The 26,879-nt window shown below is 41.9% G+C and overlaps 1 protein-coding gene and 1 long non-coding RNA gene across 2 annotated transcripts; both read left to right on the top strand.

The window, feature by feature from the left end:
• The first annotated feature begins 12,633 nt into the window (after positions 1–12,633).
• LOC118475011 (DNA polymerase eta-like) lies at positions 12,634–19,128 on the top strand. Its single transcript, XM_035963808.1, has 12 exons — positions 12,634–13,040; positions 13,967–14,176; positions 14,267–14,378; positions 14,486–14,653; positions 14,732–14,896; positions 15,094–15,197; positions 15,358–15,477; positions 15,736–15,870; positions 17,471–17,540; positions 18,365–18,427; positions 18,801–18,854; positions 18,958–19,128. Exons 1-12 carry the CDS (start codon positions 12,634–12,636, stop codon positions 19,126–19,128), a joined length of 1,779 nt encoding a protein of 592 aa, XP_035819701.1.
• Positions 19,129–19,778: 650 nt separating this feature from the next.
• LOC109944466 (uncharacterized) lies at positions 19,779–20,279 on the top strand. Its single transcript, XR_002267503.1, has 3 exons — positions 19,779–19,830; positions 19,964–20,039; positions 20,122–20,279. It is a non-coding gene; the product is annotated as an uncharacterized lncRNA (long non-coding RNA).
• Positions 20,280–26,879: the final 6,600 nt, after the last annotated feature.

Genomic DNA, 26,879 nt, shown 5'->3' with positions numbered 1-26,879 from the left:
TGTGGGGTGAGTTTATGAGCCTCTAGTCGATGATAAATGGCCACACAACCCCCATTTTTTATGAAAATAGCCATGAGCGACCATTTTCAATAATATTAGAGGCTAAGACCTACGGATTTTTGACCAAGAAATGGTCTCCACCAGAATCCAAGAATGTTATCTATGGCAAGGAAACATGTGTGGGGTGAGGTGTATGAGCCTCTGGTCGATGATCAATGGCCACACAACCCCCATTTTTGTCGAAAATAGCCATGAATGACCATTTACAATAATACCGAAGGCTAACACCTACGGATTTTTGACCAAGAAATGGTCTCCACCAGAAATCCAAGAATGTGATCTATGGCAAGGAAACATATGTGGGGTGAGGTGTATGAGCCTCTGGTCGATGATCAATGGCCACACAACCCCCATTTTTGTCGAAAATAGCCATGAACGACCATTTTCAATAATATCGAAGGCTAACACCTACGGATTTTTGACCAAGAAATGGTCTCCACCAGAAATCCAAGAATGTGATCTACGACAAGGAAACATATGTGGGGTGAGGTGTATGAGCCTCTGGTCGACGATCAATGGCCACACAACCCCCATTTTGCCGAAAATAGCCATGAATGACCATTTTCAATAATACCGAAGGCTAACACGTACGAGTTTTTAACCAAGAAATGGTTTCCACCAGAAATCCAAGAATGTAATCTATGGCAAGGAAACATATGTGGGGTGAGGTTTATGAGCCTCTAGTCAATGATAAATGGCCACACAACCCCCATTTTTTATGAAAATAGCCATGAGCGACCTTGAAAATAGCCATGAGCGACCATTTTCAATAATATTAGAGGCTAAGACCTACGGATTTTTGACCAAGAAATGGTCTCCACCAGAAATCCAAGAATGTGATCTATGGCAAGGAAACATATCTGGGGTGAGGTGTATGAGCCTCTGGTCGATGATCAATGGCCACACAACCCCCATTTTTGTCGAAAATAGCCATGAATGACCATTTACAATAATACCGAAGGCTAACACCTACGGATTTTTGACCAAGAAATGGTCTCCACCAGAAATCCAAGAATGTGATCTATGGCAAGGAAACATATGTGGGGTGAGGTGTATGAGCCTCTGGTCGATAATCAATGGCCACATAACCCCCATTTTTGTCGAAAATAGCCATGAACGACCATTTTCAATAATATCGAAGGCTAACACCTATGGATTTTTGACCAAGAAATGGTCTCCACTAGAAATCCAAGAATGTGATCTACGACAAGGAAACATATGTGGGGTGAGGTGTATGAGCCTCTGGTCGACGATCAATGGCCACACAACCCCCATTTTGCCGAAAATAGCCATGAATGACCATTTTCAATAATACCGAAGGCTAACACGTACGAGTTTTTAACCAAGAAATGGTTTCCACCAGAAAATCCAAGAATGTAATCTATGGCAAGGAACATATGTGGGGTGAGGTTTATGAGCCTCTAGTCGATGATAATGGCCAACAACCCCCCATTTTTTATGAAAAATAGCCATGAGCGACCTTGAAAATAGCCATGAGCGACCATTTTCAATAATATTAGAGGCTAAGACCTACGGATTTTTGACCAAGAAATGGTCTCCACCAGAAATCCAAGAATGTGATCTATGGCAAGGAAACATATGTGGGGTGAGGTGTATGAGCCTCTGGTCGATGATCAAATGGCCACACAACCCCCATTTTGTCCGAAAATAGCCATGAATGACCATTTTACAATAATACCGAAGAGCTAACACCTACGGATTTTTTGACCAAGAATGGGTCTCCCCAGAAATCCAAGAATGTGATCTATGGCAAGGAAACATATGTGGGGTGAGGTGTATGAGCCTCTGGTCGATAATCAATGGCCACATAACCCCCATTTTTGTCGAAAATAGCCATGAACGACCATTTTCAATAATATCGAAGGCTAACACCTATGGATTTTTGACCAAGAAATGGTCTCCACCAGAAATCCAAGAATGTGATCTACGACAAGGAAACATATGTGGGGTGAGGTGTATGAGCCTCTGGTCGATGATCAATGGCCACACAACCCCCATTTTGCCGAAAATAGCCATGAATGACCATTTTCAATAATACCGAAGGCTAACACGTACGAGTTTTTAACCAAGAAATGGTTTCCACCAGAATCCAAGAATGTAATCTATGGCAAGGAAACATATGTGGGGTGAGTTTATGAGCCTCTAGTCGATGATAAATGGCCACACAACCCCCATTGTTTATGAAAATAGCCATGAGCGACCTTGAAAATAGCCATGAGCGACCATTTTCAATAATACTAGAGGCTAACACCTACGGATTTTAGACCAAGAAATGGTCCTCCACCAGAAATCCAAGAATGTGATCTATGGCAAGGAAACATATGTGGGGTGAGGTGTATGAGCGTCTGGTCGATGATCAATGGCCACACAACCCCCATTTTTGTCGAAAATAGCCATGAACGACCATTTTCAATAATACCGAAGGCTAACACCTACGGAATTTTGACCAAGAAATGGTCTCCAGCCAGAAATCCAAGAATGTGATCTATGGCAAGGAAACATATGTGGGGTGAGGTGTATGAGCCTCTGGTCGACGATCAATGGCCACACAACCCCCATTTTTATGAAAATAGCCATGAGCGCCTTGAAAATAGCCATGAGCGACCATTTTCAATAATACTAGAGGCTAACACCTACGGATTTTAGACCAAGAAATGGTCTCCACCAGAAATCCAAGAATGTGATCTATGGCAAGGAAACATATGTGGGGGTGAGGTGTATGAGCGTCTGGTCGTGATCAATGGGCCCACAACCCATTTTTGTCGAAAATAGCCATGACAGACCCTTTTCAATAATACCGAAGGCTAACACCTACGGATTTTGACCAAGAAATGGTCTCCGACCAGAAATCCAAGAATGTGATCTATGGCAAGGAAACATAATGTGGGGTGAGGTGTATGAGCCTCTGGTCGATGATTCAATGGCCACACAACCCCCATTTTGTCGAAAATAGCCATGAAAGACCATTTTCAATAATATCGAAGGCTAACACCTACAGAGTTTTTGACCAGAAATGGTCTCCACCAGAAATCCAAGAATGTGATCTACGACAAGGAAACATATGTGGGGTGAGGTGTATGAGCCTCTGGTCGACGATCATGGCCACACAACCCCATTTTGGCCGAAAATAGCCATGAAATGACCTTTTCAATAATATCGAAGGCTAACACCTACGGATTTTTGACCGAAGAATGGTCTCCAGCCAAAATCCAAGAATGTGATCTAACGACAAGGAAACATATGTGGGGTGAGGTGTATGAGCCTCTGGTCGACGATCAAATGGCCACACAACCCCCATTTGTCCGAAAAATAGCCATGAATAGACCATTTTCATAATACAGAAGGCTAACACCTACGAGTTTTAACCAAGAAATGGTTTCCACCAGAATCCAAGAATGTAATCTATGGCAAGGAGAACATATGTTGGGTGAGGTTTATGAGCCTCTAGGTCGATGATAAATGGCACACAACCCCCATTTTTATGAAAATAGCCATGAGCGACCTGAAAATAGCCATGAGCGACCATTTTTCAATAATACTAGAGGCTAACACCTACGGATTTTAGACCAAGAAATGGTCTCCACCAGAAATCCAAGAATGTGATCTATGGCAAGGAAACATATGTGGGGTGAGGTGTATGAGCGTCTGGTCGATGATCAATGGCCACACAACCCCCATTTTTGTCGAAAATAGCATGAAGCGACCATTTCAATAATACCGAAGGCTAACACCTACGGATTTTTGACCAAGAAATGGTCTCCACCAGAAATCCAAGAATGTGATCTATGGCAAGGAAACATATGTGGGGTGAGGTGGTATGAGCCTCTGGTCGATGATCAATGGCCACACAACCTCCATTTTTGTCGAAAATAGCCATGAACGACCATTTTCAATAATATCGAAGGCTAACACCTACTGATTTTGACCAAGAAATGGTCTCCACCAGAAATCCAAGAATGTGATCTACGACAAGGAAACATATGTGGGGTGAGGTGTATGAGCCGTACTGGTCGACGATCAATGGCCACACAACCCCCATTTTGCCGAAAATAGCCATGAATGACCATTTTCAATAATATCGAAGGCTAACACCTACGGATTTTTGACCAAGAAATGGTCTCCACCTAGAAATCCAAGAATGTGATCTACGACAAGGAAACATATGTGGGGTGAGGTGTATGAGCCTCTGGTCGACTGATCAATGGCCACACAACCCCCATTTTGCCGAAAATAGCCATGAATGACCATTTTCAATAATACCGAAGGCTAACACGTACGAGTTTTTAACCAAGAAATGGTTTCCACCAGAAATCCAAGAATGTAATCTATGGCAATGAAACATATGTGGGGTGAGGTTTATGAGCCTCTAGTCGATGATAAATGGCCACACAACCCCCATTTTTTATGAAAATAGCCATGAGCGACCTTGAAAATAGCCATGAGCGACCATTTTCAATAATACTAGAGGCTAACACCTACGGATTTTAGACCAAGAAATGGTCTCCACCAGAAATCCAAGAATGTGTTCTATGGCAAGGAAACATATGTGGGGTGAGGTGTATGAGCGTCTGGTCGATGATCAATGGCCACACAACCCCCATTTTTGTCGAAAATAGCCATGAACGACCATTTTCAATAATACCGAAGGCTAACACCTACGGATTTTTTACCAAGAAATGGTCTCCACCAGAAATCCAAGAATGTGATCTATGGCAAGGAAACATATGTGGGGTGAGTGTATGAGCCTCTGGAGTCGATGATCAATGGCCACACAACCCCCATTTTTGTCAAAATAGCCATGAATGACCATTTTCAAAATACCAAAGGCGAACACGTACTGGATTTTTAACCAAGAAAGTGGTCTCCACCAGAAAATCCAAGAATGTGACTATGGCAAGGAAACATATGTGGGGTGAGGTGTTACGAGCCTCTGAGTCGTGATACAATGGCCACACAACCCCCATTTTGCCGAAAATAGCCATGAATGACCATTTTCAATAATACCGAAGGCTAACACGTACGAGTTTTTAACCAAGAAATGGTCTCCACCAGAAATCCAAGAATGTGATCTATGGCAAGGAAACATATGTGGGTGAGGTGTATGAGCGTCTGGTCGATGATCAATGGCCACACAACCCCCATTTTTGTCGAAAATAGCCATGAACTACCATTTTCAATAATAGCGAAGCTACACCTACGGATTTTTGACCAAGAAATGGTCTCCACTAGAATCCAAGAATGTGATCTATGGCAAGGAAACATATGTGGGGTGAGGTGTATGAGCCTCTGGTCGACGATCAATGGCCACACAACCCTAATTTTTGTCGAAAATAGCCATGAACGATCATTTTCAATGACATTGAAGGCTAACACCTACAGATTTTTGACCAAGAAATGGTCTCCACCATAAATCCAAGAATGTGATCTATGGCAAGGAAACATATGTGTAGTGAGGTGTATGAGCCTCTGGTCGATGATCAATGTCCACACAACCCCCATTTTTGTCGAAAATAGCCATGAATGACCATTTACAATAATACCGAAGGCTAACACCTACGGATTTTTGACCAAAAATGGTCTCCACCAGAAATCCAAGATATGATCTATGGCAAGGAAACATATGTGGGGTGAGGTGTATGAGCCTCTGGTCGACGATCAATGGCCACACAACCCCCATTTTGCGAAAATAGCCATGAACGACCATTTTCAATAATACCGAAGGCTAACACTACGAGTTTTTAACCAAGAAATGGTCTACCACCAGAAATCCAAGAATGTAATCTATGGCAAGGAAACATATGTGGGGTGAGGTTTATGAGCCTCTAGTCGATGATAACATGGCCACACAACCCCCATTTTTATGTAAAAATAGCCATGAGCGACCTTGAAAATGCCATGAGCGACCATTTTCAATAATACTAGAGGCTAACACCTACGGATTTTAGACCAAGAAATGGTCTCCACCAGAAATCCAAGAATGTGATCTATGGCAAGGAAACATATGTGGGGTGAGGTGTATGAGCGTCTGGTCGATGATCAATGGCCACACAACCCCCATTTTTGTCGAAAATAACCATGAATGACCATTTTCAATAATACCGAAGGCTAACACCTACGGATTTTTGACCAAGAAATGGTCTCCACCAGAAATCCAAGAATGTGATCTATGGCAAGGAAACATATGTGGGGTGAGGTGTATGAGCCTCTAGTCGATGATCAATGGCCACACAACCCCCATTTTTGTCGAAAATAGCCATGAATGATCATTTTCAAAAATACCAAAGGCTAACACGTACGGATTTTTAAACAAGAAATGGTCTCCACCAGAAATCCAAGAATGTGATCTATGGCAAGGAAACATATGTGGGGTGAGGTGTACGAGCCTCTGGTCGATGATAAATGGCCACACAACCCCCATTTTGCCGAAAATAGTCATGAATGACCATTTTCAATAATGCCGAAGGCTAACACGTACGAGTTTTTAACCAAGAAATGGTCTCCACTAGAAATCCAAGAATGTGATCTATGGCAAGGAAACATATGTGGGGTGAGGTGTATGAGCGTCTGGTCGATGATCAATGGCCACACAACCCCCATTTTTGTCGAAAATAGCCATGAACGACCATTTTCAATAATACCGAAGGCTAACACCTACGGATTTTTAAACAAGAAATGGTCTCCACCAGAAATCCAAAAATGTGATCTATGGCAAGGAAACATATGTGGGGTGAGGTGTACTGAGCCTCTGGTCGATGATCAATAGGCCACACAACCCCCATTTTTGCCGAAAAATAGCCATGAATATGACCATTTTCAATAATACCGCAAGGCTAAACACGTACGAGTTTTTTAACCAAGAAATGGTCTCCACTAGAAATCCAAGAATGTATCTATGGCAAGGAAACATATGTGGGGTGAGGTGTATGAAGCGTCTGGTCGATGATCAATGGCCACACAACCCCATTTTTGATCTGAAAATAGCCATGAACGAACCATTTTCAATAATACGAAGGCTAACACCTACGGATTTTTGACCAAGAAATGGTCTCCACCAGAATCAAGAATTTGATCTATGGCAAGGAAACATATGTGGGTGAGGTGTATGAGCCTCTGGTCGACGATCAATGGCACACAACACCTATTTTTGTCGAAAATAGCCATGAACGACCATTTTCAATAGACACTGAAGGCTAACACCTACGGATTTTTGACCAAGAAATGGTCTCCAACCATCAAAATCCAAGAATGTGATCTATGTCAAGGAAACATATGTGTAGTGAGGTTTATGAGCCTCTGGTCGATGATCAATGGCCACACAATCCCCATTTTTGTCGAAAATAGCCATGAATGACCATTTACAATAATACCGAAGGCTAACACCTACGGATTTTTGACCAAGAAATGGTCTCCACCAGAAATCCAAGAATGTGATCTATGGCAAGGAAACATATGTGGGGTGAGGTGTATGAGCCTCTGGTCGATGATCAATGGCCACACAACCCCCATTTTTCCGAAAATAGCCATGAATGACCATTTTCAATAATACCGAAGGCTAACACGTACGAGTTTTTAACCAAGAAATGGTCTCCACCAGAAATCCAAGAATGTAATCTATGGCAAGGAAACTTATGTGGGGTGAGGTTTATGAGCCTCTAGTCGATGATAAATGGCCACACAACCCCCATTTTTTATGAAAATAGCCATGAGCGACCTTGAGAATAGCCATGAGCGACCATTTTCAATAATACTAGAAGGCTAACACTACGGATTTTAGACCAAGAATGGTCTCCACCAGAAATCCAAGAATGTGATCTATGGCAAGGAAACATATGTGGGGTGAGGTGTATGAGCATCTGGTCGATGATCAACGGCCACACAACCCCCATTTTTGTCGAAAATAGCCATGAATGACCATTTTCAATAATACCGAAGGCTAACACCTACGAATTTTTGACCAAGAAATGGTCTCCACCAGAAATCCAAGAATGTGATCTATGGCAAGGAAACATATGTGGGGTGAGGTGTATGAGCCTCTAGTCGATGATCAATGGCCACACAACCCCCATTTTTGTCGAAAATAGCCATGAATGACCATTTTCAAAAATACCAAAGGCTAACACGTACGGATTTTTGACCAAGAAATGGTCTCCACCAGAAATCCAAGAATGTGATCTATGGCAAGGAAACATATGTGGGGTGAGGTGTACGAGCCTCTGGTCGATGATCAATGGCCACACAACCCCCATTTTGCCGAAAATAGCCATGAATGACCATTTTCAATAATACCGAAGTCTAACACGTACGAGTTTTTAACCAAGAAATGGTTTCCACCAGAAATCCAAGAATGTAATCTATGGCAAGGAAACATATGTGGGGTGAGGTTTATGAGCCTCTGGTCGATGATGAATGGCCACACAACCCCCATTTTTGTCGAAAATAGCCATGAATGACCATTTTCAATAATACCGAAGGCTAACACCTACGGATTTTTGACCAAGAAATGGTCTCCACCAGAAATCCAAGAATGTGATCTATGGCAAGGAAACATATGTGGGGTGAGGTGTATGAGCCTCTGGTCGATGATCAATGGCCACACAACCCCCATTTTTGTCGAAAATAGCCATGAACGACCATTTTCAATAATATCGAAGGCTAACACCTACGGATTTTTGACCAAGAAATGGTCTCCACCAGAAATCCAAGAATGTGATCTATGGCAAGGAAACATATGTGGGGTGAGGTGTATGAGCCTCTGGTCGACGATCAATGGCCACACAACCCTATTTTTTGTCGAAAATAGCCATGAACGACCATTTTCAATAATACCGAAGGCTAACACGTACGAGTTTTTAACCAAGAAATGGTTTCCACCAGAAATCCAAGAATGTAATCTATGGCAAGGAAACATATGTGGGGTGAGGTGTATGAGCCTCTGGTCGACGATCAATGGCCACACAACCCTAATTTTTGTCGAAAATAGCCATGAACGACCATTTTCAATGACACTGAAGGCTAACACCTACGGATTTTTGACCAAGAAATGGTCTCCACCATAAATCCAAGAATGTAATCTATGGCAAGGAAACATATGTGGGGTGAGGTTTATGAGCCTCTGGTCGAAGATCAATGGCCACACAACCCCCATTTTTGTCGAAAATAGCCATGAATGACCATTTTCAAAAATACCAAAGGCTAACACCTACGGATTTTTGCCCAAGAAATGGTCTCCACCAGAAATCCAAGAATGTGATCTATGGCAAGGAAACATATGTGGGGTGAGGTGTATGAGCCTCTGGTCGACGATCAATGGCCACACAACCCTAATTTTTGTCGAAAATAGCCATGAACGACCATTTTCAATGACACTGAAGGCTAACACCTACGGATTTTTGACCAAGAAATGGTCTCCACCATAAATCCAAGAATGTGATCTATGGCAAGGAAACATATGTGTAGTGAGGTGTATGAGCCTCTGGTCGAAGATCAATGGCCACACAACCCCCATTTTGTCGAAAATAGCCATGAATGACCATTTACAATAATACCGAAGGCTAACATCTACGGATTTTTGACCAAGAAATGGTCTCCACCAGAAATCCAAGAATGTGATCTATGGCAAGGAAACATATGTGGGGTGAGGTGTACGAGCCTCTGGTCGATCATCAATGGCCACACAACCCCCATTTTTGTTGAAAATAGCCATGAACGACCATTTTCAATGACACTGAAGGCTAACACCTACGGATTTTTGACCAAGAAATGGTCTCCACCAGAAATCCAAGAATGTGATCTATGGCAAGGAAACATATGTGGGGTGAGGTGTACGAGCCTCTGGTCGATGATCAATGGCCACACAACCCCCATTTTGCCGAAAATAGCCATGAACGACCATTTTCAATAATACCGAAGGCAACACGTACGAGTATCTCTACTACTTATTAAGTAAGCAATAGTAGTCTGCCTCTGACCCGTTCTGCCGTTCTGCCTCTGACCCGTTCTGCCTCCGGTCGTACAGCTCCGCGCCAAAAAATCATCTTGCTACGGTACCAGAGACGTTCGTCTGAGCAACAAACAGCACACACCAACACATCTAAGCAACAAACAACACACACCAACGCTTATAAGTCACGTTTCGACGCTCTGGGTGGCCGGTATGGCACTAATCAAATAACACCATAGCAGTGCCTCTGTTCGAGTGGTGTATGCGACCCAACGATGGTGCGGCCCATTTTACAGCCCATCCTACGGCGCCTGCCTTCTACACCCCAGGCTACGGCGCCTGCTGCCTTCACTCCAGCGACGGCGCGAGCAGGATGCCCACGACCTCGACCTCCTCCTCACGACCACGGTTTCAACCGCTCCGCCAGCTCCGCCATTTACGCACACGACTTCAACCTCGTCAGGCTCAGGCTCCGCGACGGCCGCCACCTGATTCAGCGCACGCACGACTTCAACGGCGCCTAAGCTCAGGCTCCGCGACGGCCGCCACCTCGCCTACTGCGAGAGCGGCGTGCCCCGGGACCAAGCCAGGTTCGCCGTCGTCTTCTCCCACGGATTCACCGCTCCCGAGAGGACAGCGTCAGCGCCTCCCAGGTACCGACCGATCCAAGCACCACCACCACCTTGTCTACCTCCCCTTCCCTCCCCCATCTGCTGCCGGACCCGTACGCCGGCCTTCGCTTCACTCGCCCGCCAGGTTCATGGACGTACGGGCGAGATCTGGAGCGCGTCTCTGCCGGTGTCCTTGGAACGAAGACGACCTGGCAAAGAGTCCCCTTTTCTTTGGTAGCATCGGTAGGTGGAGGTGCCAAACGCTATCCCATCCGTGTGTCGTCATGTGCTGGGTGAAAGCTTCTTCTCGAAGGAACAACAGCTGCTTGCCTCTCTCATCTTGCTAGCTTGCACAGTACAGTACAATTCTAATCTTGTTGCCATTCGACCAATGGACCTATAATAACCTACACCTCATTAAGACAGCAAACACCCATTTCAATAAAAACTTTCATACGACCAGGAGTTCCTATGACTATATCCTGCAACCACAAACCCCCAAAAAAATGAATACAGGGTCAGGCAACAGTATGCTTTTACACAAATTAACTGTCAAAGACTGATTGGGGACACAGTTACATTACATGTCCTATATAGTAAAGAAACATTGAGTTTTCATTAAGTGAAATCCGTGAAAAAAGAAGTGGCATGGTAATGGTTTGGTATGCAACGATATCAAAAGTTCATAACTTAATCAATATTCAGTATTCAGTACAATTATATGAACTGTGGCTGGGAAAAGAAAAATGAAATCAGTTATCTTACCACTCCAGATTTAAGGGCAGATATTTGGGGTTCCTTTTTAGTTCCACCATAAAGACAGCCTGATTTTATCCCACATGGTGCACCAGCCTCACTAAGTACATCTGAAATATGGCAAAATATAGAAATGTGTAAATTATTCTTGTATGTTCACATTCAACCATATTATTTTTGTTCGCAATCAAGCTTACAGATTACTATGAATTAGTTCTTTTTCATTATCTCACACACCAAACAGGATATGACATGTGCATTTTTGTATAAAAAGGTAAAATAATTATTATGCCTCTCTTTCCCAACAAACAAATGGCTATTGATGACAGAATCTTCTAGGAAAAATCATGTTAAAAACTTCAAGCAGCAGTAGAAGCTCGAAAAAACAACTGGACCTGAAGTAATGATTATTTCAGAAAAGATTGTCAAATAAGAAAAGCTTCAAAGATTCATCATGCGATGAATTAGCAGCACGAGCAGTGATAGTGACATCAGTTTTGATTGAAGTAGTGATTGAAGTAGTGTGTTCAAACATCTAATATGGAGTGTATACAGAACATCTGCTTTTAGTTGACAGGGTTTGGTTCGCTGCAGCTTTAGAGTACCAGTTTTTCATAATGTCTATGTTCGCTGCAGTTTTTCATAGTGTATACGGAACATCCGTTTTTTCATAATGTCTATGTTCATTCTTTAGACCTTTGTAATCCATACTCAGTCTGTAATAGGATTTATTTTTTTCTTACAATTCTGGTTTGATCATTCTTTCAAGTAGTGTATTCGTTCATATGTTCAAAAAGCAGATGCTCCGTTCAAGTTTGGGGTTTAAATTTGCTTTAATTCCAACAGTATAATTCCTTGTTAAAAAATTCAAATAGATGAGTAAAATGGCATCATTTGATTTTGCATATGATTCAAACAGGTGAATGGATAATAGAGGTACTTCAACATGTATTATCTTGTCACTGAGTTTGTTTCTTTGCTGTCAGATGTTGCTAATATTAATTCACTGACATCCAGGTAATAACACCGCTAATGATTTTTTAGACCCCACTGACTGGGCCAAACTCAATCATTGGTAGAGCTGTTGTTGTTCACGTTGCTCCTGATGATCTTGTAAAGGGTAATTATGTTCAACACTTTTCCCTTTTGTGTGTTGAATGGTGGTGTTTTTCATCTGTTCTGAGCTAAGTTTTTCACATTGGTTTTGAGTTCAGATAGTCCTATAATCAATATATATACCTGTTTATGGGGCTCTCGGCCATCAGGATCTCGTCTGACACATCCGCCTTCCCCTACACGCACCGCCGCGGCCACCGCTTCGCCATCCGCATCTCCTGCATCATCTCCGAGACGTTCCGCCTCGGCCTCCCCAGCGTGCGCTGGTTCGTCATGGGCGACGACGACACCGTCTTCTTCCCGGACAACCTCCTCACCGTGCTCAACAAGTTCGACAACCGCCAGCCCTACTACATCGGCTCCCTCTCCGAGAGCTACCTGCAGAACATCTACTTTTCCTACGGGATGGCGTACGGCGGCGGCGGCTTCGCCATCAGCCGGCCATTGGCCGAGCACCTCACGCTCAAGTACGCATTGTGGCTCAGCTCCAACATTGTGCTGCAGTCTGCGTTCAAGGACCCCAGACCCCACAACGGGCATGGTTGCTATTCAACCATATGATAAGTCAAGGTAAGCTTATACCAATTAACCTTCCCAATGCAGATCCACTGTTGAGTTCTTTCATCCTATGTACTCACACCCATGTACTGTACACTGTCCGTTCATAAACAGTGTGGCTGCCAGTCACATGGCAGATCAACAACAAACAAAAAATCATTACGAACCAATTATATTCAGTATCACAACAACTTCATTAATGAAGTGCCGGGTATCTTGTCCATTCATAAAAGAATATCTGCATTTTATTCAACATTGGTGTGCAGTCTGTACTCTTTTGTTTTCTGTTTGTTCTTTGATCCTTATCACACTTAGGGACTTTGTAGACTCTGAAATTTTAGTCACTAAGGTATACAGAAAGACTCTGAAATTTATTTTTTCTGCACGATCCAAAAAATGTTTTTTGTGTGTTTCTCATTTTCATTTGGTTAAGTACATTTATGTTTCTACTTCGTGCAGTTTACAATTGAAACAGGCAATGTGCAACTTGGTTTGATCTGGTAACATTTATGTTTATACTTCGTGCAGCTTGTGAACATGGTTACACGTTAGCCCAGAGTTTGGATCCGAACAACGAAGGGAGAGGAGTATTGCAGTTCAAAAGCGGTTACATTTAAGATGTCCTTTTCTCAACTTCTACAGTATTGGAGAATAAACTTTTGAATTTTCATACTTTGTTGGTAAAGGCCATAGAAGTATATCACCATGAATCCATCCCCTTCTTTTTGTGAATCTTTTACTATTATTTTTATAAGGCCATTCTAGATGCTTTTACCTATGTTACTGGTAACAATGATGAATGTTTTTCTGGAGGGGAGAGTATTGGGGATGCCGGTTGCTAGGCCGGAGCCGCAGGAGCCCCGAGTGATCGCCCATGTCGACATGGACTGCTTCTATGTTCAAGGTCTGTGACCATCCTTGCCCGTCCCTCTCCCACCCCGCCCATCACCAACCGTTCTTCGACCGAAAAAGTGATCATCTGCTTTACCACAATCGAGCAACGGAGGAACCCGACGCTCAGGGGACAGCCAACCGCCGTGGTGCAGTACAACGGCTGGAAAGGCGGTGGCTTGATTGCCATCAGCTACGAGGCTCGTGGATTTGGTGTGAAGAGGCGAGTGCCGTTCCTTTCTTCGTCAATAGTCTCGTCTAATTGGAATTTGCTTAGGTCGTAACTTCTGACGAAATGGTTGTGCTTATTCAGGTCCATGCGCGGAGATGAGGCCAAGAGGGTCTGTTCTGGTATTAATCTTGTTCAGGTCCCAGTGGCACGTGGCAAGGCTGACCTTAATCTTTACAGAAGTGCTGGTGCTGAGGTTGGTTCACCATCGTAGACTAATTTACTACAAGTTATAATTGCGCAGGACTTACATGGCATATTATTATAGAACAATAAGTCTATATTTTGCACCTAAACTTTCAGGTTGTTGCAATCCTTGCAAGCAAAGGGAAGTGCGAGCGGGCATCCATCGACGAAGTTTATCTTGACCTTACTGATGCAGCAAAGGAAATGCTCTTACAAGCTCCCCCAGATTCACCAGAGGGGATTTTTATGGAGGCAGCAAAGTCAAATATCTTGGGCCTTCCGGCTGTAAGAACGCTCTCGCAGTTAGATTTGTTACTGCTCTACTATTTGATGTAGCATGGTCATAGGCCATGATATATTCAGGATGCCAGCGAGAAGGAAAAGAATGTGAGGGCATGGCTTTGTCAATCAGAAGCTGATTACCAGGACAAGTTACTGCCATGTGGAGCTATAATTGTTGCACAGTTACGAGTCAGAGTTCTAGAGGAAACCCAATTCACATGCTCTGCTGGGATTGCTCACAATAAGGTTTATAATGAGTCGTAATAGTGAGTAGATGCTTTTCTTTCTGTTGACAAAAATGTTCAGTAGCCCATGGTTATTATCATGTTAGTTTTGCTGTGCTCAAAAAATCAGCTAAGGTTCCTGTTTTTCTGTTTTATGCATTCCTTTATTCCTTTCTCTTGCTATCTTAGTTTTCCACTCATTGTTCTTATACTGTGCAGATGTTAGCTAAACTTGTCAGTGGAATGCACAAGCCTGCTCAGCAAACAGTTGTCCCTTCTTCATCAGTTCAAGACTTACTAGCATCACTACCTGTGAAAAAGATGTAATGATCTACCTCTAACAAGATGCCTCTGTCCTTTATGGTTCTTTCTTTCCTGGGAAAAGTTTTTGAGACTTTGTGACACTATTAGATCACATAACATTGTGCTTTAGTTGGAACTCTGCATGTGAAACTGAATAGTGAGAATAACCATATTGTTCAGGAAACAACTTGGTGGTAAGCTTGGAAGTTCCTTGCAGGATGATCTTGGGGTTGAGACTATTGGTGATCTCCTAAGTTTTACAGAGGAAAAATTACAAGAGCAGTATGGAGTAAATACTGGGTAATTATGTTCATGCTTTATTAATGTGTTATTATTTGGTTTACCTTGATTAATGTAGACATAAGATTATAGTGAAGATATGATATCACATTTTAAAGAGTCAAGATTTGTTATTCCCTTAGGATTTTAGCAGATTATTTAACTTTTATAAGTTAATAGTTAGTTTGTTGTAGCAAAAACATGCTTCTTTGCATACATTTATTTAGTATCATGTCAAATACTCACTAACTCATCTTGTAAGCGCTTGACTTCGTGCAAAACTTGGTTATGGAAGACTGCCAGGGGCATTAGCGGGGAAGAAGTTGAGGACCGTCTTCTCCCAAAGAGTCACGGGTGTGGAAAGACATTTCCTGGCCCAAGAGCACTGAAGTACAGTGCTTCTGTATCTTTATTGTTATTTCTGGGTCTAGATTTAAGATAGATGATTTGTTGACATGGTATATGAGTGAACATATGACGTACAAAAGGCTAGAGTAGCTGAATGACTGGCCCCACTCACCTTAGCTGTCAGATGTCTGTTTACCGACTTCGTCAGCCTTGGCTTACTAACAAAATGTCATCCTGCAGACTGTCTTTGCCGTCTGCACATCGTCGAGGACATAAAATGGGGAGCTGAACCATGAGAAGGCCTCCTGCTCTTCGCCTTCTCCGTTGCGTGTGGGCTCTTCATGGCATCGATATGGCCTACCACAAAATTGCTCCGCGGTGATTCTTTCTCATCACTGAGAGCCTGACAAACTGATAAGGTGAGTTTCTTCTTCTCTTTGAGTGAGATCTTAGTTCTTCTTATATATTCAATGAGATAAGTCAGCTCTTCCTTGGCAGTATGAATTTCCCTATCAAGCTTTATGAGCCTCCTCTGTGAAGCTGACATTGATTATATGAGTTTGAACCTAAGCCAAGTGTTAGATCTCATGTACTTCATGATTGGAATTTCATCGGTCTTTTTAGGTGCCAGGGTTTTTTATCCTATAATAAAAGCGAAAAGGGTGTATTTGTCGTGAAAACATGCTATATTTCTGCTAGCTGTTCTTCTATTACATTTTTTGTGTAAAGAATCAATTTCATTCTTTCATTACATTACTTTCAAAACTCCATTGCTAACAAGGTTTTATTGACAAAAAAGGTGGATTTGAATGAGGCAGTTGAAACCAAGAGTTGTTGTCTCTCCCAAGAACACATTTCATCACCATCACTAAGTATAAGTGTTGTTTCATTTCAAGGAAGAGAACATGTCGTGAAAGATCAGATATAAAAACAATTCAGCTTTTCGTGTATTTCGTTGGTGTTTGGGTTTGTGGCTGGCTCCTTTCCTTGAGCAGTATCATTTGATCTCTGTTTTTTTACTTAGTTAGGTTTGTGGTACTCACAGTTGTGCAATTTCATTTGTGTTTGTGGTCCCTTGACATCCTGCGTCATCTCTGGACAACACATTCCTTAGGCTACTAGCACAATGCATGCTTGCTTTGTTTTATTTATCTTCAGTAGCAAGGAGCAGCTAGGTAACATAGCAAATTAGGGTTCTCCACTTCAACTCTGACTTCTGTGATGATTCGAGCGGCAAGTTGATGGTCGAGCATAACACCTGCTACCACATGACATGGGGCACTCTACTCCACTATGAAGGCTAGAGGTCCCGGGCCGAGAAGGAGACTATTGTGCACCCTCCATTGTCACCATGTAAAGTATTATTAAGCTATTGGTTACATTGGCCTAAGGATTTTATTTTGATTAAAATCATTTTACTCCGAGAGGTGTGAGAAGTGTATTCAGGATGATGAAACTTCTGTGCCATAAATAGAACTATGCATTAAATTTTCAGCCCTTCGGCCCTTTTTCGTTTTCCACTGACATGGTACTCAAGTTCACATCTTTATACTTTTGAGTAGTCTAAATTCAAGTATTAATTTACTGTCTATCACTTGGAGTATAAACTTTCCATGGAATACTTATATGATTGTATTTATTATTCATTACGTAACAGTTTTTTCAGGTTCTCTTGCAGCCACGGGATGGTGGCGGCCTTCGCGCGGGCAGCGTGGCTCAAGGAGTACCACGAGAAGGTGCTGGTGGAGATCTACGGGTCACCTCTCCTTCTCTCTGCCTAGCTAGATCCAGATCCATCCTATACCTCTGCAGCGCCACCCCTCTCTTTGCCTCGACGCAGATATATCCCATACCTCCGCGACGCCACCCCTCTTGATTTTTACTCTCTTGATTTTTAACTATATGATGTGTTTTTAAACTAACTACTTGTCCCAACATCATATATGCAAAACATGAGGGAGTATCTACTTTTTTGAAACTTATCGGTTTACTTTTTTTTCTTTACCACATCAACTTTAACTATGTGAGGTGCGGAATTCAAGATGCATATGCCATCTTAGACATACTATGAGTTAGTTTTGTTTATACAACATGTATGGTTTATTTGAACTGTCTAAACCCGTTAGTTTAGCATATAGACTCCAGAAGATGGACAAGGCATCAAAGTTCCTAAAACTGTTAGTTTAGCATGATTATAATTTGAACTGTCTAAATCATCCATTTTTAGTGTGATGAACTGTTATTTGGAATGGTGCTACAATAGTTTGTATATTTGGTGATGAACTATCAAAGGTTTGTTCATGTTGAAGGACTCGACCTGTCATTCCTGAATGAGGGTTGCTCAAGAATAGAAGAGGGTTCAAACTTTTCTATAGTATCATCTTTGGGGGCACAACTATACATGTAAATTTTTCTGAAATATTCTTTGCATAATGTATCTGCAATTCAGATTTCTAAAGCATTGTGTGTGGCACAAAACTGCATGGACAATTAAATTAGGCTACTTGTTTAAGATATGTGCCTCGAATTTGTAACCATTAATTGTTGTATTGTTCTTCAGGTTAGCATGACGCTGAACATTTTGGCCGACCTTTCACCTCTTTTCACGTGGAACACAAAACAGGTAAACACGTATTTCTGGCACTTCAGACCATTTCCTTCATGGTCGTCGTTCCTGGTTTCCACTAATTTTTACTGCACAATAAAGTGTGATTTTATCTTGATGTACAAGGTTAACACTGAAAATAAGGAATCCCCGAGCAGAGGAGGTACCTCTCGTTAATGTTCGGGTCTTTTAGCGAATGAGAATTTAAACCTGAGTTTTGGGTAACTGTATTAGAGTGTTCTCAATTTGCAGAATGTTTTTTCATTAGAAAATTTTAGTCTATCTTGATACATCAGTGCAACTGAATCTCTTATGAACCTTTTTTATTGTGTTGTTCAAGCGAAACTTTAAAATATTGTTGCTTAACTTTTCTTTTATTGCATGCTTTTAGGTGTTTGTTTTTGTGGCAGCAGAGTGTGAGACTCCACAGGATGCTTTTATTCAAGTAAGTTTGTCAGTTATTATTCTTCATGAGTCCATATATTACTTGTGGTCCTGTAATGTAGGTCATTATTATAGTGGCTTAGATGATCGTTAATCACTATTAGCCTCCAACAATTGTCCATAAAAGCATGAGTTTTCTGCTTGGGACTATAGTGCAATCTCATGAAATTGCCACTTGCTTGAGGGTTGTAGTAATGATGCCATATAGCTTTTCTCTTGGTCTTCAACTTACATTGAGAGTTGTTGCAGATGCATATAGTGGTTTTGGAAAGTGAATTTTTACTTTGTTGTGGGTTGTGCCAATTGCCAAATCTTTTAAAGCTACACAATCTGACCTAACCCATTAGACATGTCCATGTGTTATTCATGGGATTTTTTCACCAATATATGTAAATCTAGATGAACAACAATTGAGTATATATTATGGGAAAACTGAAGTCTGTATGTTAATTAATCCACGTCCTTGTAGACCAGCTAGCTAAATCTGGTTCAAGGAACATCAATAGTTGATAAAAAGAATGTAGTTTGATTGCAACAGGCCAGAACAACATTTTAGAACAAGGTAACAAATTGAGACTGCTCTTTGTATTTGTGTGATATAATCTTGGACTTAATGGATACATGTACCAGTATGTCATTTGCACAATTACTGTTGTTTTTACCTTCAAAGCTATTTATGCTTCTATTGTTAATGTTCATTGTACATTCACTCTTCTGGCACAATTGTGCTTGACTACTTGTGTGTGATTGATTAGCTTAGTAATTGGTTAAACTGATTAAGTTTTGCAGGCAAACAATAAGCTATACATTTACTTGTCACCATTATGAAAACAAAGAAATAAGTTATGTGCATTAAATTGTGGGATTTCTTAAAAAACTATGTTGCTGCTGTAATGGTGGGAAGTTACATGCTCATGTGTTTTTGCAGTTGTGTTCAAATACGGAAGTGGTTTGATTATCGTAGCCATATTTGTATTGTAAGTATAATGCATGATTTTTAGAATTTTCCCCAACCTGTCAAGTAGACATTGGGGTCAAATCAATCAATAAATTTCAGTGAATGAACATGTTTGTGAGAAACTTGGCCCAAATTTATATGAATTTCTGTAGAAAACTGACATCTGTGAAGGAAAAGTCCCTTGGGCTCCTCACCCAGAATTTTGTCAAGCTCTTCTTCACCATGAAGGTTAGAGGACTAAATTCACACTGTGTGGTTCTGGTTATTTCTCTTTCGCACTTAACTATAATGGGGCTTGTATTTTGTGCAGGTTGAGACAATCTCACTTTGACGAAGGTGCAAGGCTTCTCCTTGGAGACGGACATGTAGAGAGCAACATGAGAAGTTAGCGCATGCATTCCTTTTGTTTAGTTCCATGTTTGTGTTAAATGCCTTTTCTATCCAAATAGAACACACAATGGACACATGTAAGCAAATATATACTCCAATCTTTAGATTTTCATTGTTAAAACACTCTATTTGTTTAATGATGTTATTGTCAATTAAACTAGGATCAGTGGTCTTCTCTATAAAGGTATATGTTGATAGATGCCTTATTTTCATTTTTATTTATATTAATACCCTATATTATTTTTTGTTTTGGGGAATGAAGTGCATAGGAAATTTGTAATGTGGGCGATGATGCTTATCTTATTCTGTGGGATGCTCAAACTGGCATTGGCTCAATTAATTCGATGCTTGTCTTATTCTGTGAATTTTAATATATTTTATCATAATATGTTCTTCCGTAGCAACGCACGGGCATTTACCTAGTTTAACCAAGAAATGGTCTCCACCAGAAATCCAAGAATGTGATCTATGGCAAGGAAACATATGTGGGGTGAGGTTTATGAGACTCTAGTCGATGATAAATGGCCACACAACCCCCATTTTTTATGAAAATAGCCATGAGCGACCTTGAAAATAGCCATGAGCGACCATTTTCAATAATACTAGAGGCTAACACCTACGGATTTTAGGCCAAGAAATGGTCTCCACCAGAAATCCAAGAATGTGATCTACGACAAGGAAACATATGTGGGGTGAGGTGTATGAGCCTCTGGTCGACGATCAATGGCCACACAACCCCCATTTTGCCGAAAATAGCCATGAACGACCATTTTCAATAATACCGAAGGCTAACACGTACGAGTTTTTGACCAAGAAATGGTCTCCACCAAAAATCCAAGAATGTGATCTAAGGCAAGGAAACATATGTGGGGTGAGATTTATGAGCCTCTAGTCGATGATAAATGGCCACACAACCCCCATTTTGCCGAAAATAGCCATGAATGACCATTTTCAATAATACCGAAGGCTAACACCTACGGATTTTTGACCAAGAAATGGTCTCCACCAGAAATCCATGAATGTGATCTATGGCAAGGAAACATATGTGGGGTAAGGTGTATGAGCCTCTGGTCGACGATCAATGGCCACACAACCCTAATTTTTTTCGAAAATAGCCATGAACGACCATTTTCAATGACACAGAAGGCTAACACCTACGAATTTTTGACCAAGAAATGGTCTCCACCATAAATCCAAGAATGTGATCTATGGCAAGGAAACATATGTGGGGTGAGGTGTATGAGCGTCTGGTCGATGATCAATGGCCACACAACCCCCATTTTTGTCGAAAATAGCCATGAACGACCATTTTCAATAATATCGAAGGCTAACACCTACGGATTTTTGACCAAGAAATGGTCTCCACCAGAAATCCAAGAATGTGATCTACGACAAGGAAACATATGTGGGGTGAGGTGTATGAGCCTCTGGTCGACGATCAATGGCCACACAACCCCCATTTTTGTCGAAAATAGCATTGAATGACCATTTTCAAAAATACCAAAGGCTAACACGTACGGATTTTTGACCAAGAAATGGTCTCCACCAGAAATCCAAGAATGTGATCTATGGCAAGGAAACATATGTGGGGTGAGGTGTATGAGCCTCTGGTCGATGATCAATGGCCACACAACCCCCATTTTTGTCGAAAATAGCCATGAATGACCATTTACAATAATACCGAAGGCTAACACCTACGGATTTTTGACCAAGAAATGGTCTCCACCAGAAATCCAAGAATGTGATCTATGGCAAGGAAACATATGTGGGGTGAGGTGTATGAGCCTCTGGTCGATGATCAATGGCCACACAACCCCCATTTTTTGTCGAAAATAGCCATGAACGACCATTTTCAATAATACCGAAGGCTAACACGTACGAGTTTTTGACCAAGAAATGGTCTCCACCAAAAATCCAAGAATGTGATCTATGGCAAGGAAACATATGTGTAGTGAGGTGTACGAGCCTCTGGTCGATGATCAATGGCCACACACCCCCCATTTTTATCGAAAATAGCCATGAATGACCATTTTCAATAGGCCATTGATCATCGACTAGAGGCTCATACACCTCACCCCACATATGTTTCCTTGCCATAGATTACATTCTTGGATTTCTGGTGGAAGCCATTTCTTGGTTAAAAACTCGTACGTGTTAGCCTTCGGTATTATTGAAAATGGTCATTCATGGCTATTTTCGACAAAAATGGGGGTTGTGTGGCCATTGATCATCGACCAGATGCTCATACACCTCACCCCACATATGTTTCCTTGCCATAGATCACATTCTTGGATTTCTGGTGGAGACCATTTCTTGGTCTAAAATCCGTAGGTGTTAGCCTCTAGTATTATTGAAAATGGTCGCTCATGGCTATTCTCAAGGTCGCTCATGGCTATTTTCATAAAAAATGGGGGTTGTGTGGCCATTGATCATCGACTAGAGGCTCATAAACCTCACATCACATATGTTTCCTTGCCATAGATTACATTCTTGGATTTCTGGTGGAGACCATTTCTTGGTTAAAAACTCGTACGTGTTAGCCTTCGGTATTATTGAAAATGGTCATTCATGGCTATTTTCGGCAAAATGGGGGTTGTGTGGCCATTGATCATCGACCAGAGGCTCATACACCTCACCCCACATATGTTTCCTTGCCATAGATCACATTCTTGGATTTCTGGTGGAGACCATTTCTTGGTCAAAAATCCGTAGGTGTTAGCCTTCGGTATTATTGTAAATGGTCATTCATGGCTATTTTCGACAAAAATGGGGGTTGTGTGGCCATTGATCATCGACCAGAGGCTCATACACCTCACTACACATATGTTTCCTTGCCATAGATCACATTCTTGGATTTATGGTGGAGACCATTTCTTGGTCAAAAATCCGTAGGTGTTAGCCTTCAGTGTCATTGAAAATGGTCGTTCATGGCTATTTTCGACAAAAATTAGGGTTGTGTGGCCATTGATCGTCGACCAGAGGCTCATACACCTCACCCCACATAAGTTTCCTTGCCATAGATCAAATTCTTGGATTTCTGGTGGAGACCATTTCTTGGTCAAAAATTCGTAGGTGTTAGCCTTCGGTATTATTGAAAATGGTCGTTCATGGCTATTTTCGACAAAAATGGGGGTTGTGTGGCCATTGATCATCGACCAGACGCTCATACACCTCACCCCACATATGTTTCCTTGCCATAGATCACATTCTTGGATTTCTAGTGGAGACCATTTCTTGGTTAAAAACTCGTACGTGTTAGCCTTCGGTATTATTGAAAATGGTCATTCATGGCTATTTTCGGCAAAATGGGGGTTGTGTGGCCATTGATCATCGACCAGAGGCTCGTACACCTCACCCCACATATGTTTCCTTATCATAGATCACATTCTTGGATTTCTGGTGGAGACCATTTCTTGGTTAAAAATCCGTACGTGTTAGCCTTTGGTATTTTTGAAAATGGTCATTCATGGCTATTTTCGACAAAAATGGGGGTTGTGTGGCCATTGATCATCGACTAGAGGCTCATACACCTCACCCCACATATGTTTCCTTGCCATAGATCACATTCTTGGATTTCTGGTGGAGACCATTTCTTGGTAAAAAATCCGTAGGTGTTAGCCTTCGGTATTATTGAAAATGGTCGTTCATGGCTATTTTCGACAAAAATGGGGGTTGTGTGGCCATTGATCATTGACCAGACGCTCATACACCTCACCCCACATATGTTTCCTTGCCATAGATCACATTCTTGGATTTCTGGTGGTGACCATTTCTTGGTCTAAAATCCGTAGGTGTTAGCCTCTAGTATTATTGAAAATGGTCGCTCATGGCTATTTTCAAGGTCGCTCATGGCTATTTTCATAAAAAATGGGGGTTGTGTGGCCATTTATCATCGACTAGAGGCTCATAAACCTCACCCCACATATGTTTCATTGCCATCGATTACATTCTTGGATTTCTAGTGGAAACCATTTCTTGGTTAAAAACTCGTACGTGTTAGCCTTCGGTATTATTGAAAATGGTCATTCATGGCTATTTTCGGCAAAATGGGGGTTGTGTGGCCATTGATCGTCGACCAGAGGCTCATACACCTCACCCCACATATGTTTCCTTGTCGTAGATCACATTCTTGGATTTCTGGTGGAGACCATTTCTTGGTCAAAAATCCGTAGGTGTTAGCCTTCGATATTATTGAAAATGGTCATTCATGGCTATTTTCGGCAAAATGGGGGTTGTGTGGCCATTGATCGTCGACCAGAGGCTCATACACCTCACCCCACATATGTTTCCTTGTCGTAGATCACATTCTTGGATTTCTGGTGGAGACCATTTCTTGGTCAAAAATCCGTAGGTGTTAGCCTTCGATATTATTGAAAATGGTCGTTCATGGCTATTTTCGACAAAAATGGGGGTTGTGTGGCCATTGATCATCGACCAGAGGCTCATACACCTCACCCCACATATGTTTCCTTGCCATAGATCACATTCTTGGATTTCTGGTGGAGACCATTTCTTGGTCAAAAATCCGTAGGTGTTAGCCTTCGGTATTATTGAAAATGGTCGTTCATGGCTATTTTCGACAAAAATGGGGGTTGTGTGGCCATTGATCATCGACCAGACGCTCATACACCTCACCCCACATATGTTTCCTTGCCATAGATCACATTCTTGGATTTCTGGTGGAGACCATTTCTTGGTCTAAAATCCGTAGGTGTTAGCCTCTAGTATTATTGAAAATGGTCGCTCATGGCTATTTTCAAGGTCGCTCATGGCTATTTTCATAAAAATGGGGGTTGTGTGGCCATTGATCGTCGACCAGAGGCTCATACACCTCACCCCACATATGTTTCCTTGCCATAGATCACATTCTTGGATTTCTGGTGGAGACCATTTCTTGGTCAAAAATCCGTAGGTGTTAGCCTTCGGTATTATTGAAAATGGTCGTTCATGGCTATTTTCGACAAAAATGGGGGTTGTGTGGCCATTGATCATCGACCAGACGCTCATACACCTCACCCCACATATGTTTCCTTGCCATAGATCACATTCTTGGATTTCTGGTGGAGTCCATTTCTTGGTCTAAAATCCGTAGGTGTTAGCCTCTAGTATTATTGAAAATGGTCGCTCATGGCTATTTTCAAGGTCGCTCATGGCTATTTTCATAAAAAATGGGGGTTGTGTGGCCATTTATCATCGACTAGAGGCTCATAAACCTCACCCCACATATGTTTCCTTGCCATAGATTACATTCTTGGATTTCTGGTGGAAACCATTTCTTGGTTAAAAACTCGTACGTGTTAGCCTTCGGTATTATTGAAAATGGTCATTCATGGCTATTTTTGGCAAAATGGGAGTTGTGTGGCCATTGATCATCGACCAGAGGCTCGTACACCTCACCCCACATATGTTTCCTTGCCATAGATCACATTCTTGGATTTCTGGTGGAGACCATTTCTTGGTCAAAAATCCGTACGTGTTAGCCTTTGGTATTTTTGAAAATGATCATTCATGGCTATTTTCGACAAAAATGGGGGTTGTGTGGCCATTGATCATCGATTAGAGGCTCATACACCTCACCCCACATATGTTTCCTTGCCATAGATCACATTCTTGGATTTCTGGTGGAGGACCATTTCTTGGTCAAAAATCCGTAGGTGTTAGCCTTCGGTATTATTGAAAATGGTCAGTTCATGGCTATTTTCGACAAAAATGGGGGTTGTGTGGCCATTGATCATCGACCAAGACGCTCATACACCTCACCCCACATATGTTTCCTTGCCATAGATCACATTCTTGGATTTCTGGTGAGACCATTTCTTGGTCTAAAATCCGTAGGTGTTAGCCTCTAGTATTATTGAAAATGGTCGCTCATGGCTATTTTCAAGGTCGCTCATGGCTATTTTCATAAAAAATGGGAGCTTGTGTGGCCATTTATCATCGACTAGAGGCTCATAAACCTCACCCCACATATGTTTCCTTGCCATAGAATTACATTCTTGGATTTCTGGTGGAGACCATTTCTTGGTTAAAAACTCGTACGTGTTAGCCTTCGGTATTATTTGAAATGGTCATTCATGGCTATTTTCGGCAAAATGGGGGTTGTGTGGCCATTGATCGTCGACCAGAGGCTCATACACCTCACCCCACATATGTTTCCTTGCCATAGATCATATTCTTGATTTCTAGTGGAGACCATTTCTTGGTCAAAAATCCGTAGGTGTTAGCCTTCGGTATTATTGTAAAATGGTCATTCATGGCTATTTTCGACAAAAATGGGGGTTGTGTGGCCATTGATCACTCGACCAGAGGCTCATACACTCACTACACAATATGTTTCCTTGCCATAGATCACATTCTTGGATTTATGGTGGAGACCATTTCTTGGTCAAAAATCCGTAGGTGTTAGCCTTCAATGTCATTGAAAATGGTCGTTCATGGCTATTTTCAACAAAAATTAGGGGTTGTGTGGCCATTGATCGTCGACCAGAGGCTCATACACCTCACCCCACATATGTTTCCTTGCCATAGATCACATTCTTGGATTTCTGGTGGAGACCATTTCTTGGTCAAAAATCCGTAGGTGTTAGCCTCGTATTATTGAAAATGGTCGTTCATGGCTATTTTCGACAAAAATGGGGGTGTTGGTGGCCATTTGATCATCGACCAGACGCTCATACA

Source organism: Zea mays, unplaced genomic scaffold (genome assembly GCF_902167145.1).
Source record: "Zea mays cultivar B73 unplaced genomic scaffold, Zm-B73-REFERENCE-NAM-5.0 scaffold_375, whole genome shotgun sequence".
Taxonomy (NCBI): Eukaryota; Viridiplantae; Streptophyta; class Magnoliopsida; order Poales; family Poaceae; genus Zea; species Zea mays.
The sequence above is the reverse complement of the archived record's forward strand: the minus strand, read 5'-3'. Positions and strand labels throughout refer to the sequence as shown.

What these genes read in the sequence shown, in the direction of transcription:
- LOC118475011 (XM_035963808.1), top strand. Translation starts at nt 12,634, where the DNA reads ATGGGGCTCTCGGCCATCAGGATCTCGTCTGACACATCCGCCTTCCCC. An exon ending in CGTGGATTTGGTGTGAAGAG is followed by an intron (nt 14,177 to 14,266) that starts GCGAGTGCCGTT and finishes GTGCTTATTCAG; the next exon opens with GTCCATGCGCGGAGATGAGG. An exon ending in TCACGTGGAACACAAAACAG is followed by an intron (nt 18,428 to 18,800) that starts GTAAACACGTAT and finishes GCATGCTTTTAG; the next exon opens with GTGTTTGTTTTTGTGGCAGC.